The sequence below is a fragment of the Talpa europaea genome (assembly GCF_964194135.1).
Source record: "Talpa europaea genome assembly, chromosome: 5".
In the NCBI taxonomy this organism is placed as follows: domain Eukaryota; kingdom Metazoa; phylum Chordata; class Mammalia; order Eulipotyphla; family Talpidae; genus Talpa; species Talpa europaea.
Window position 1 is genome coordinate 142448430 of NC_140071.1, and position 13629 is coordinate 142462058.

General features: G+C 62.6%; 1 protein-coding gene across 1 annotated transcript in view; it reads right to left on the reverse strand.

Annotated features, from left to right (window-relative positions):
* ABLIM2 (actin binding LIM protein family member 2) overlaps positions 1-13629 on the reverse strand; it is a gene marked incomplete at both ends in the record, with an annotated part of 55144 nt that overhangs the window by 12277 nt on the left and 29238 nt on the right. The window contains 4 exons of the mRNA XM_084233035.1: positions 6299-6437; positions 7472-7524; positions 12802-12855; positions 13285-13386. Coding sequence (XP_084089161.1) covers positions 6299-6437; positions 7472-7524; positions 12802-12855; positions 13285-13386 — 348 coding nt within the window. The remainder of the gene's footprint in view (positions 1-6298; positions 6438-7471; positions 7525-12801; positions 12856-13284; positions 13387-13629) is intronic.

Genomic DNA, 13629 nt, shown 5'->3' on the forward strand with positions numbered 1-13629 from the left:
AGCCAGGTACCTGGGGAGGTGCGGAGGTTGGGCTGAGGGTCCAAGGGACCCTTTGCCAGGTGCTGGAGTAGCGGTTCTCAAAGCAAAGCCCCTGAGAAGCAGCATCAGCCTCACCTAGGAGCTTGTTAGAAATGCAAATTCTTAGCCCCAGGCCCTGCTGGACCTGCTGAGTCAGGATTCTGGGGCTGGGTTTCAGGATCTGCCTGTTTTTTGTTTGTTTGGTTGGTTGTTTTTCACAAGCCCTCCAGGGCATCTGGCTCAGGATTCCTATCCCAACCTTGAGAAGATTCTGAAAAATAGAAATGCTGCTGTTTCAGGCGGATTGCTCTGAAAATGTGTAGTAGGCTCAGCTGATCCAGTCTGTCATTTAAGGCTACTGTTTCCTTATTTATCCTCTGCCTTGTTGATCTGTCCACAGCAGAAGTGGGGTGCTGAAGCCCCCAACTACGGTGCTGCTGTCAGTGTCACCCTGGTTCCACTGCTTTCTGTATCTTGATGCTCTATAATTTGGTGCATACATATTCCTAAGTGTTATTTCTTCTTGCTGGAGCAAGCCCTCAGTCATCACATAATGTCCATCTCGACCTCTTATTACCCTTTTTAACTAAGATAAAATTGTCATCCTTTTTTCAGCCCCTCCAGGGCATTCCGAGGCCCACTAAGCTCTGGGAGCCACCAGCCTGGGGGCTGTCCTCACCTCTCTCTTTACCATCCTGAAGCCGTAAGTCCTGCACCACGAGCCTGCAGCCACCCGGACTGCTTTACTATCCCCATCAGTGTCTTATCAAGTCACATGAAGTGCAGAAACCTCACCTCCATGTAGGCCACTTTGCCCAATTCACATGGTGGTATAATTGTCTTGGGGTGTCTCCCCCCACCTGGAGCACCCACAGAAGATGGTGTGGTATGCTGTACTTCAGCCATCAAATATGAGTTAAGAAATGCCTGAAAGTAACGATACTGGGACAGTCACCTGTGTTTTTCTCTCTCCGAATGTCCTTTACTTTCTGAACTCCCCTTATCATTTCATTTCTGTTGGGAGAGCTTCCTCCAGCCAAGTATTCTGCCAGCGAAGAATTCTCCAGGTTTCCCTTTAAGAATGTCTTCATTTTCTCTTCATTCCTAAAGGATATTTTCATCAAACATGCAACAGGATTCACATGAAAGATCGTCTGCGGTGCAGGAGCAGCCCTCTGACTCTTCCTTCCGGCCTGCAAGGTTTCTGCTGGGAAATCAGCCGCCATCCATGCCCGCTTTCGCCTGTCGTGAGCCCGTCTTTCTCTAGGATCACTTACAAGGATCCACGCCCGCCCCCCTCTTTAGCTTTTAGAAGTTTGATTTTGGTGTGTTTTGGGGGTGAATTACTTTGGATTTTTCCTATCTGCAATTTGGGGTTCACCAGTTTCTTGATCCTCTGGGGTTATATCTTGTCAAATCTGGTAAATTTGCAGTCATTATTGCTTTGAGGAATTTTCCAGACCCACTCTCTTCTCTTTTTGGGACTCCTGTGCTAGAAATATTCTTCCCCAGATCTCTGAGGCTCTTTCTTTTGTCCCCTGCTATTTTCTCTCTTCTGTTCTGATTGTGTGATTTCTGCTTCTACGAGTCCATGGATTCTCTCCTCTGATGGATTTTCAGAATGTAACTGTATTCTGGGTTATTGAATTTTCATTTTGCTGATTTCATCTTTTGGTTCTATAATTTCCATTTGTTTCACTTTTGTAACTTCTACTTCTTCAAGGAGATTTTTCTGTGTTTTTCAGTTATTTTAAGAGTATTTGCAATTGTTTGTTGCAGCACTTAAAATCCTTGTCAGAGAGCCCAGGCCTCTGATTCTTCTCAGTGTTTTTTCCTCATTGTGTCTTCGTGGTTCTTGATGGAGGAACGATCTCCTGGACTCTCCGGACGTGCCGGCAGACGGCACACTAGCAGGAGGTCAGCAGGCCGGCCTCCTATTTGGTTTAGCACGAGGGCCTGGCTTACTTTCTGGGTTGTGGCTCCTCTGGGTTTCTGGGCCCACCTGGGCACCACCTGTGTTCTGATGAGGTCCCTGGTTGCCCTGTGCCCTGCTGGGATGGAGCGTGTCCCTTGGAGCTGTCAGTGCCAGTGGCCTTGTGTTTCATACGTGCTGGTGTGTGGGAGGGAACCATCACCTGGTCCCGTGGGCCCTCTGCCAGGGTTATGACGTGTGGGGTCCTGCGTGTATCTTCAAGACCTGAGGCACTTGGCCAATCTGCCTTCTTTCCACCCTTCAGAGTTTGGGGATGGTCTGCTGTATTATTCCTGGTTTCTCCATCATACTTTGGGCAGAGCAGGGAGTAAGGAACTGACGCTGCCTCATCCCCTAGGTTGCTATGGAGACCCCCTAAAGTTGGTCTCTCAGGGCAGGACCAACCACTAGTAGATCTGAAAGGTCCCACTGACCCCAGGTGCAGCTAAGGTTGAGAACCACTGGCTCCAAAGGCCCCTTCACACATTCAGAGACTTTTCTTGACCCCCCAAAAGCCTAGCCATTACCCATGTGCCCATTTCACAGGTGGGGAGGCTGAGGGGTAATGAGACTAAGCATCCCCTATGAGGGCAAATGGTTATTCATGAACAGGCTGAGACAGAAGCCCGGGACTTCTGCATCGGAAGCCATGACCCATCTGCTCCTGGGCAGCCTACCCCGCCAGGGGGTCTGCTAGGGGCCTGCATGTAAGAAGCCGTGAGAGGATGTGTGCTGAGTGTGCCTCAGGGAGAGAGGAGGCGTGAGGAGAGTCCAGTGCACTGGGCCTGGGAAGGGGCTCAGCAGACACGACCCTGAGTCCCATCAAGCTCTGTGAGCGCTGACATGGGCCCACTCCATGTCTAAGCTCAGCTGGACCAGGGTTCCCTGCCGCCAGTGTCCAGAAGCCCAGTTGTGTGGCCTTGCCCAAGGCATCCTGTCTGGCACTCTCGGGCCCTGAAGGTGGCGTTTGAGCCTGCCTGGCTGGCCGGACATGAGCAGGGGTGGAAAGTGCTCTGACCATCTGGCTGGAGAGCAAGTCTTTGCAGAAGACTCGCCACTCCCTCCCCAGCAGGGAGCAGAGACCTGGGACAGAGGGGCTAGTTCCAAGCCCTCAGCCCCGAAAGGCACCAAGGGACCCCAGCTGACCTGAGTCCTGCCTCAACCAGGCCCCCCGCATGTCTCAGACACGAGACTCCCCGGGTGGGGACACAGGCGGGACACCGCTGCCAGAGCATGGGGGGGAGCGGTACAGAGCCCATACTGCAAGTCCCCTCTCTGCACCCTTGGGGTGTAACTCAGAGCACTTGTTCCCCACCCCGGCTCCCATCCCTCCCACGTTCATTTGAGGTGGGGACTTAACCCCTGTGGAAGAGCGGGGTCCTTGGAGGGGCGCTGAGCTCTCTAGTAGGGTCCCCAGCAGGCCCGGGGGCTTGTCTCACTGTCACGGCTCAGACTACCCAGAGAGGGACATCGGGGTCTCCAAAGTGAACAGAGGAGCGTGGGCAGCAGCAGGCTGGGGCACCCAGGCCAGGGAGGCAGCCCATGCCACCTCGAGTTCTGGGGGCAGTGAGGTCCCCCGTAAGGCTCGAGGCCCTCTCCTTGCAACAAGAGCAAACCCCGCTGCCTCCCTGTGAAGACGCAGGCTCACCGATATCCCGGCCCGGCACACACACAGGGACGCCCGTCGCGCACCGCGGCCCGGGGCGGCGTCTCACGCACAGCGTGCTTTCCGCACGGGGCCTCCCTGCAGCGGCGACTCGGCCCGACGCCAGAGAGGAACGGACAGAGCTTGGCAGTGCGCAAGCTGCCTGCCCGGGAGTGCGGCCCGGGCTGGGTCAGGCCACCTGGCATCATGTCCAGCACATAGTAGGCGCTCAGTGAATGCTCGGTGGAGGGATGGCCGAATGACGGGTGAGGACTCGGCGCAGGTGAGGTCTGCGGGTGGCGTCATGAATGGGATGGCGTGACCTCCGTGACCCGAGGCCCCCGCGGGTCCCCAGCAGCGCCTCCACCCCCCCCAGCAGCCTGCGCGCATCCTTGTGGCGCCCCCGGCACTCCCAACAGCGTCTGGCACAGAGCAGGAGCTCAATAAATACCCGTTGAATTTACCGCATCTCAATTCAACAAACGTTTATTGAGCGCCCGCTGTGTTGAGTGTCGCGCTCCTACCTTGCGTGGCGCTACCGCGATGTCCCTCGGAGCCACCCGCCCAGCGGGGGCGAGCGCTGTGCTCACGGGCAGGGCACCCCGTGTCAGCAGGCTCCCGGGGTCCGGACTTGGTGAGGCGAGGCAGGGGACCCTCCGTGAGGAGCGCCTCCATGCCCCCGAATTGCTCAGCAGGCTGGCGGCAGTTGGGCTTGCCCAGCCCAGCACGGCCAGCAGCCTGGTCCTGGCGGCTTAGTCCACTCATGGGAAAGCAGGCGACGTCCTCGGGGCAGGCGTGAGGGCCCGGCCACCAGGTGGACACAGAGGGCTCCCATCCAGAGCCACGCACCACCAGCGGAAAGGCGAGGAGCGGCAGGGGTCACGTGGATGTCAGCAGTGTGTGAGGGGGCGCTCGAGTGTGCACACTCACAGGCACACGCACATGCACACATGCACACACGTGCGCCATCCTCAGACACACACACGTGTGCTGTCTGTACTTTGGGGGTTTCCCTCGCGCACAGGACGTCGGCACAGCCACCCATCTCTGCAGCAGGCATGCTGTGTGCAGCCGAGACGGACATGCAGCAGCAGGGCCGGGTGGTAGGGAGCCTGGCGGGTACGTGATGGCTGCAGCCTCCAGGCCTTGCGGGGCTGCCACCGGTGCAGCACCTGGCACCCCCCGGGGAAGCAGGGCTTGGTGGTGAGGGCGGCAGCGGCCAGGAGGCCCCACAGGTGCCTGGGGTTCTCCACTGTGTGTCCCCTCTCCTCTGCCCCAGCCAGGTAAGTGGAGCCCCGGGGCAGCAGCTGGCCTCCCCCAGGGGAGCCTGGGCACAGTGGACAGGGCAACAGACTTGCCCATATGAAGTCTGGCCCCCCAGAAAGCTGGCAAACCCCACCCTGTGGCCAAATTACTCCTGTCCCGAGAGCTTGTGGGCTTTGGGGTTAATGCAGGGGTGAAGGTGCTGGGGTCCACTGAGCTGGGGCAGCTGTAGTTCACCCCTTCCAAGAACAGCTGTCTTTGGGAAAGGGAACATAAAGCAGGACGACCACGGGGAAGGCCGGGGGCAACGCAGAGACCAATGGCCTGGAGTCTGTGTTCGCATCCTGCACCCCGGGAGGTAGTGGCCGCCTGGGAGCAGGGCCTGGAGGACACTGCACTGCCATTGGGCATCTGCCCATCAGATCTCCTGTGGCCAGCCCTTGCCCTGCCTGTAGGTGGGATGGGCCACCTGCCATGTCCCTTCCAGGCCCTTCCAGGGGACATGCCGCCGCCTTGGAGAGGCCTCTGGGGGGTGTGGTGCGATATGCCCATGGGGACAGTCCTGTGCGTGGCGCGGAGGCCCCGACATTTAGAGTCCTGCGGCCGGGCAGGCTGGAGGCCTGGGCACAATCTGCTTACAAAGATCACACCAAGACACGCCTGTCTTGGACCAGAGCTCGTCAGCAAGCGGAGGCCGCGTCCCCGCGTCTGGGGGCAGTCACAGGGGGGTGGTGAGGGCGTGATGACAATGGATGATGAGCATCTACTATGGGCCAGGCAGTATGCCTGTGCACCCTTCCGCCTCCTGGTCTCCAGCGTCTACCAGGCACTCGGGGCCCGGGCCCAAGGAGGACAGAACCGCCCGCGGTCACGCTGCGGTCAGCGGCAGCCCAGACTTGAACTCGGGTCCGCCTCACAGCATTTTCCCTCGTCTCCCACACCCTCGCCAACCCCTCTTGGCCTCTGCCTCCTGCAGCCGCAGCGTTCCTCCCCCAGCTACAGCCTCTGCACAGAGCCTTGAGTCAGGCAGACCAGCCTCGTCCGTCCCCCAAGCCCCCGAGCCTCGCAAGTTCCAACCCAGTCCTGTGCTCAGGGTGACGGGAGGGACAGTGCTGAGTCCTTGGCTCCGAGTCTGGCCTCGCCTGCCTGGACCGTGTGCACGTCTGCTCTGGAGGGACATGGACCTGCAGCCGGGAGCCGACCTGGTGCCCGCCTGTGGCCAGTCCAGGATCAGCAGCCACCGCGGTCAGCCGGGGCGTCCAGAGTGGCCTGAGCACCCTCTGTGTCCCGGCTGATGCATTCTTAGGCTCAGATTTGGGGCTCGGCTGGGACTGGGGACCCCTCTGCTGCAGGGACCGCCATGCCCCAGTTGCAGCTCCTGGCTCAAAAGAACCACTCACGTGGGTAACCGCTGTCCCCGTGCGACGTGGCCAGGGCGTCTCTCTCGGCCCCGCTGCTGTGGGACAGAGACTGGCTGTCCAGGTCCGGAGAGCTAATCCTCGTGTCCGCCTCGCCCTTGGGCGTCAGCCAGCTGGCCTTCTGCGGAGAAAAAGGTCGTGTGAATGTCGAGGTTCTTACCTGTCACCTACGGGTGGACACCGCCGGTTCAGAGCAAGAAACCAGATCTTAGTAAAGGCCACGCCCGCCAGCGTGAGCCCCCGAGGGGACGTGGCATTGCCCCCTTTACGGCTGAGGCTGGGGACTGGGGGCCAAAGCCGGGCTGCCCGGGGTTGCCCAGGAGGCCCGCTGGATATTTCAAATGGAAAGAGGCCCCAGGGCTGTTTCTGGGGGACCGGCCACCTCCCTGGAAGCAGGAGCCCGTGCCTGGAAGGCCGCCCGCAGGAGCCCGCGCAGCTCCGTGCTGGGCTCGCAGCCTTCCTCCTCCTGCTCTCCCCTCCCCAGTGTGCTTCCCCTTTCTGGGGGCCGCACAACCCGCTGAATGGCCCTGAGAGGGGTGCTGCCGGCCTGCGAGGGGCTCCCTGCAGAATTACCGGGGGTTGTTGCCAGCGTGGCACCTCTGCCAGCTGTTCCCTGCTGCCTGGACGAGCAGGGTGGAGGGAGACTGGCTTCCCCCGAGGGGGCTGGGCCCAATGGCTGGTCGGAGGAGCTTGGAGACTCCCCCTCAGGAGGGGTCTGGGCTGAGCCCTGAGCCGGAGGGCACATGGGGCCACAGCGCCGCCCCCCCCACCCCGGGACTCACTGTGGCCCTTTGTCCGTCAGGGTGGTGCAACCAGGCAGCGGGCAGCGTGGCCCTCAGAGCCTAAACTGCGTCCCTCCTGGCCCTCTCAGAATGCGCGGCCCCACCTGCCCTGGAGCCCGCGCGGACGCCCGGTGCACTCAGGCTCCCCTGTGTCAGAGCTGAACCCAGCCGAGCTGCCCGGGCACCTGCAGGGTCCGGGTTGCCAGGGTGCTCGTCCCAAGCCACAAGGAGGTTCGCAGGGGCACCCCTATATTGGGTCCCTGTTCCCAGTGGCCCCAGGGGACCCCAGGGAGCAGGCACAAGAGGAGCCAAGGCCTCAGCCCGAAGCCCCTGCCAGCCAGGCCCGCCGAGCGCGCTGCTGGGTCTGCATTACCTTCCTGCCGTCCAGGTCGAGGCCGCTGTCCTCCCCGTCGTAGCGCCTCGGGGCTGGAAGGGAGAGAGCGTGTGTCACGCAGCACGCACGCGCCCTGTGCATCCCAGGCTGCTGACGTCATGCTCGGAAGGGCCACAGTGGAGGAAGGCAGCGGCACAGCTGCCCGCCAGGCGAGGGACAGAACAGGCGAAGACTGTCCTGCGGAGCTGCGGCCGGCGCGTGTTGGGCCCGGTGGGCTGTGGCTAAGCCCGGCCGACGCAGTGACCCCTGTTAGAACGTTCCCCCCAGTCCTGGTGGCAGGTGCAGCCGCTCAGCTCAGCCAGCTCTGCCTTCCAGGCGGCTCCTCCCAGGGCCGACGCTGTGCCCCACACACCCCCTCAGACCGACTGAGACTCAGAGAAAACGTGATTGCTCAAGATCGGGGCAGGCGGGGCCGAACGAGAAATGGGCAGGCCTGACCCCGAGGCCCCTCCGCTGCCCACTCCTGGCCTGCACCCCGAGGATACGAAATGGTGAGTGGTGCCGCCGGACGAAGCCAGAAAGAGCAGCGAAGGGCCCAGAGTGCAGCAGGGCTGAGAGCCGAGGGGGGCGCGTGCCCCATCTGCCTCCTCCACTGGGCGGGGGCCAGCCAGCTGGGCAATGTGATCTCCAAGAGCCCTCAACTGAGTCACATGAGGGCCAGGCGACAGAGCTCGGCCGAGCCCACACACCCGTCCTCAGGCCAACCCATGCGGGGACAAGGACAGGCCCCCCCGCAGGGCCCGCTGTGGGGGGACAGGCGGGGCGGGCTCCTTACCTGCAGCCTGCGGAGGACTCGGGGCTTGGAGCCTTTTGGAGTACCCTGCCTTGTGCACCACCAGGGACAAGACTGACATCAGGCCCGAGAGCTTGGAAATTGGGGATTGGGCTACAGAACCTTGACAAGATAAGGCCACAGTTGAGGACCGTTCTGGACACACTGACGCCTGCTTACTCCCGACGGCCCCTGCTTCTCCCTCCAGGAGAGACAGGGACTTATAGCGTGAAAATAAAAAATGTTGTTCTCTCCGCTTGCAGAGGCAAACGGCCCAGAGGGCGGGAGCCCGAGGTGGGCGCCTAGGCCCCCCAGCGGTGGGCACTCTCCTGTTGCCCAGACAAAGGAGCCCTGCCGCCTTCTGGGCACACGTGGGCCGGGGCTCTCGGCAGCCTCCAGCAAGCCCCGGGGACTGGCAGGGCCTGGGACTGTAAGGCGAGTGGGGGCACCCCGGAAGCCCTCTGGTCCCTCGAGGCGGCGCCGTGGGGGACGGGCAACGCGTGGTCAGTGAAATGGCCCCTAAGGGCCCCCAGGGGAAGTGGGCCCCGGACCTCAGAAGCCAGTCACCACCCGATTGGAGAAGGTGACGGAGACACAGGAGTCGGCGCCCCACACCGCAGTGCCGTCCACTGAGGGGGACACTCTGCCAGGACCCAGCAGGTTTCCCCTGTGAAAGCTCCACCAGGCACGCCCAGCCCAGGGCTGTCCAGAGCCCACAATGGTGCCCACAAAGCCCCGGCAGAGTTTCTGAGGAAGGGGAGCGTGGGCGGAGAGGGACCTTGGGCCCAGAGCTTCCTTGCGGCCAGTCCCCTAACTGCTCCGAGCCTCAGTTTCCCAATCTGTAAAATGGGCAGGTGCCCCACACCTCCAGTCGTGAGGACCACGTGAGGTAGTGTGTGTGCACTGACCGCGAGACGGCGGGGAGCTCGGCGTGCAGGTTGGGCATGCCGGGAAGAGGTGCGAGGCTCGCTCGTAGGGGCCGTTTCGGGGTCAGAGTGCACCATCCGGACAGCCAGAGAGCCTGAGGACCAGCACCAGCGCATCCCCCTGTGCCCTGGCACTTATCTGCACGAGGAACCTTCCTGAGAAAGGCCGACATCTACCCCGTGCCCTCGGGAACCTGCGCTGCAGGCACCCCGCTGAAAGCGTGTCTCTGGCTGGCTCGGAATATAGAAGGCCCTCCCGCCCATGCCTGCCCGCCTGCCAAGCCGCCTCACCACTCATTCACGCCAAGCACACGCGTCTGCATTCTCTCTGCACCCACTTACCCATCTCCACCCACTGATTCACCCACCCTTTAATACCCATCCACCCGCCCACTCACTTATCCACCCATCACCCACCCATCATCCATCCACCCACCTTGCTGCGTCCCTGTCCAGCGTTCAGTCATCCGCTCACCCACTGCCCACCCACCTCTCTGGCCTCTTCCACCGCCCCTTTGCCCACTCACGGGTCCGGGTCAACCGTGCAGCCTGTGCCCATGCATCCCTTCCTCTGTCCATCCTCCGCTTGGCCCCACCCCTGCCCCACTCCCGGCATTGCCCTGCATATGGGGGAGCAGAAAAGACCCCCAGACCCTTGTCTTTTAAAAGCCCCCAGCCCAGGAAGTGGGGCAGACAGGTGAGTCAGGTGCTGCTCGATGGTAAAGCAAGTGCTTGGATGGGGGCCGAGTCGGGCCGCAGGCATGGGCACCCGCTGTACCCCCTTGAGGCCCACCCCAACACTCTAATGGCTGTGAAGTGCGTCTCAGATAACAATGGACCCACGACTCCAGTGCAAGCCCCACAGCAGGTGACCGGAACCGCGTCCCATCCCACCCAAAGCCGGGGTGCGGCCTGCTCCGGGGACACGTGGGAACCTGGAGACCCAGCGTCGCGCTGGCCCCACCCTCCCCACACCATGTCCCTGCACGTGGGCCCACTGTTTTCCGGGGCCCGCACCCCTTTGCCAGCATCACCGGAGCTCTGGCCTCCCAAGGCCTGTGCCCCTGCGGGGACGCCCAGCTGTGCGGGCCCCCCGGGGCCATCCCAGACCCCTGGTGCTAGACCTGGCAGCTTGGTGACCGTGCCTGCAGCGGAGACCCCACCAGGGCCTGCGGGCACCAGGCGTGCAGGCTGGGCAGCAGGGCCGACAAGGGGCGAGGGGAGCTGCTCCGCTCTAGAGCTCTGCTGGGGTCTTCCCTTCCTTGGGAACCTTATTTTTCCCAGGAGGCCCACAACGACAGGATGCTCATTGCCCCAAAGTCAGACGTCGAGATCCTTGCCCCCTGCCAGGTGTTACGGGTGGGGCCCCTGGATGGAGCCCCACGATGGGGTCAGTGCCCTTCTAAAACAGAGCCCCTCCCCTCCGCAGCAGACAAGAGAAGGCTCGTGTGCCCCCAGGAGGGTCCGCGCGGACCCACACAGGCGCCGGCCGCGCGTAGCCCCGGGGGTGTTAGCGCCTGCGGTGTGTGGCCCCCCGGCCAGGACAGACAGCACTGGCCCACGGTCCACACTGTGTGGACCCACATTCTGTGCTTTGCGTGTGCGTGTGTGTGCAAGGGCGCATGTGGGTACGAGGGTGAGTGGGCACATGGGTGGAGCTATGAGCTGGCCAGCCCCGTCCCAGTCACCGAGTTGTCACCCCCGTCGGCAGGCCTGGTTGCTCACGCCTAGGGGCTCATCCCCACAACAGCAGTGGGACTCCAGCTTCTGCAGTGACCCCATTTCTGAAACGGCAGCTCCCCATGAGCTGGAGAGTCCAAGAGCAGGCCCATTAAAAGGCGCCATTTTTAAACCTGTCCAACGTATCATCTTCCTAATTAAGTGGCCTCGTGACTCAAGGGCATCGCCCAGAGGCGTTTTTGGGGCTGGGGCTGCCCGTGCATGTACTTCCAGACAGATACAGAGGCGTGCCCCCGCACGCGCTCACTCAAGGCATGCACACGCGTCCACACGGCATGCACACACGTCCACGCGGCATGCACGCACATCCACGCAGCATGCACACACCTCGCACGTGCACAATTGGGCGGGTCTTGTGAAAGCAAACACCCCGCGTGAGGAGCCAGAGCTCCCCCATGTGCTCATCTCAGAGCACGTGCAAAGCCGGCCAGGACACACACACACACCCTCCAGCCCTGGCCGCCGCGCGGGCCCCCGGAGTCTGGTCAGATGCTCGGCAGAACACAGCACCCCATAAAGCTCATTTCATGACGGAAGTGACCAGCCAAACGTCTGGAGCAATAAAGGGTTTTGGCCATGGCTCCGGTGTGCCAAACAGGAGCTCGTTCGCCTTTGAGTGGGGGAGGCTTTTGTACACACAGCTGAGCCCTGGTGACAGGCCAGCCTCCCGGCAGCCCGAGTCGGGAGCAGGGTGGGGACCGTTGCACTGGCCGGTAGGGCCTACGAGCCACTCGACTCTGCACGGCCATGCGTCCCCCAGGACGGCCCCTCACTGCGGGGGTCACACCTGCTTGAGGCTAAGGGCCGGCCGGCTGGTCAACCTCGGGCGGGCCAAGGACAGACACACAGGCTTGACCTCGGCGCTGTGATGGAAAGACAGCACTCAACGCCAGTCCTTCCTTCAGCGGGGCCTCAGTTTCCCCACTCGTGCCGCGAGGGAGCTGGTCTGGATAATCTCCAAGGGCCCGACCCCCCAGCGCCACAGGGCACCATCCTCCCCCGTCAGATGACAACCAGCAAGGCCGTGTCCTCGTGACGCCCGCATTCTGGCTGGCCTTTTCCCTCCTGGGGAGCAGAGGAATTGTGCCAAGAGCAGGGCTGACCGTGGTCAGGACGAAGATTTCAGGGCCCTGTGGTCTGTGTGACTGGACGGCCATGCCTTAGCAGCCACAGAAAGAGCCTGTCCTGGGCTTCCCAGGGCCCGAGGGGCTGCACACTGCACAGGACCGTGGCCCGGGCCCAGCGGGGCATGCTGACAGCCACCGCCTGCCCCTCCCAGCTCAGCACCTCCACCTGCCTCTCCACTGGCCCTAGGAAGCCCATGAGCCGGGAAGGGTCCGTCCACTTTCCAGATGAGGAAACGAGGCTCAGGATGGGGAGCTGCACCCTGCCTCCCCGGGGCCTGCAAGTGTGTGAGACCTCTGCCCCTGCCTGCCCCTGGTCCCACGCCCCTGACCCAGGCTGGCCGGGGGTGGGGTGGCACCTCTGGGAGGGAAGCAGGGGCCGAGACGCCCTCTCTGCTACACACAGCCCTGGTGTGCAGGCGCAAGGGGACCCCGCCGCCCAGGCCTTAAGCATTCCCAGGCTTGTAGGATTCGGTGCCGAGACAATGTGTTCGGTCCCCTCTGAGGGGCCTTCTGTCCCTCCCAGGCCAGTCTGGGCGTGTCCCTCAAATCAGCTTGGTGGCCCCCCCCTGCCACACCCTGGTGACAGAGCCCGTGGAGGGCGGCAGTGGAAGTGTCCCGGGCAGCCCCGCCGGCGGCCAGAGCAGGGCCCTCTGGGGTGCACCTGCCGTGAGTCGTCTGTCCCCCAGCACACGCAGGCAGCGCCCGGCGCAGGCATGCAGGGACACAGAGCGAAAGGGACTGTACCATGCTGCTTGTAGATGGGGGGTTTCCTATAGATGTTATCTTTGACGCCAGTGTCTGGGGGAGAAGAGAGAAAAGGAGAGAGTGAAACAGCAAGGTGAGCCAGCAGCCCCGGGCTTCCGGGCTGCCCGATGCAGAACCCCCTGAAAGGCCCCGGCACACCAAAGCAGCCACCGCCCAGGCCCCAACCTCAGGCCACGCATTGCCCCCCCCCACCAGGCTGCTGACGTGAAAGGGGGCAGGAGTATGAGTGGGTGCAGGCAAGAGTGGCCGGCCCGGAAGTGCCACCACCCTCGGTGCCCCCGGTGGACTTGCAGGAGGGCATCCCGTGGCCCTGCCACGTCGGGGGCTTTGGGAGAAACACACAGGTCTGCTTGGGGCTGATTTTGAATGACTAGAATTGGGGAGCGGGGCAGGAAGAGGCTTGGAGCCAGGCGTGGCACCGAGGCCAGCGCTGGGCGGTTCCACACGGAGCCCGGTGCCTACCTGGGACATGGAAGTGGCGCGGCGCCTGCTGGTAGGTGGCGGGGGCGGGTCTGCCGTCGGAGACCACCGAGAGGCTGGGGGTGCTCCGGCCGCTTTCACTGCCTCCAGACGGAAGAACAGGCAGCAGACAGAGGGGAGAGCAGAGCATTTCAAGCAGGAAAACCTCTTGCAAGGGAGCCCCTGCCCCGGCCGGGGACAGGCCGGCCCTCCACCCGGGGATGGTAGCGCCACCCCACACCCGTGACGTCTCCAGGTGGGGCTGGACTTGCTAATCCAACCTGCAGTGGGCTGTCCGCTGGTCCCGTGGCAAAGGGACCAGGCAGTGGCCAGGCTGTCCAGGCACAA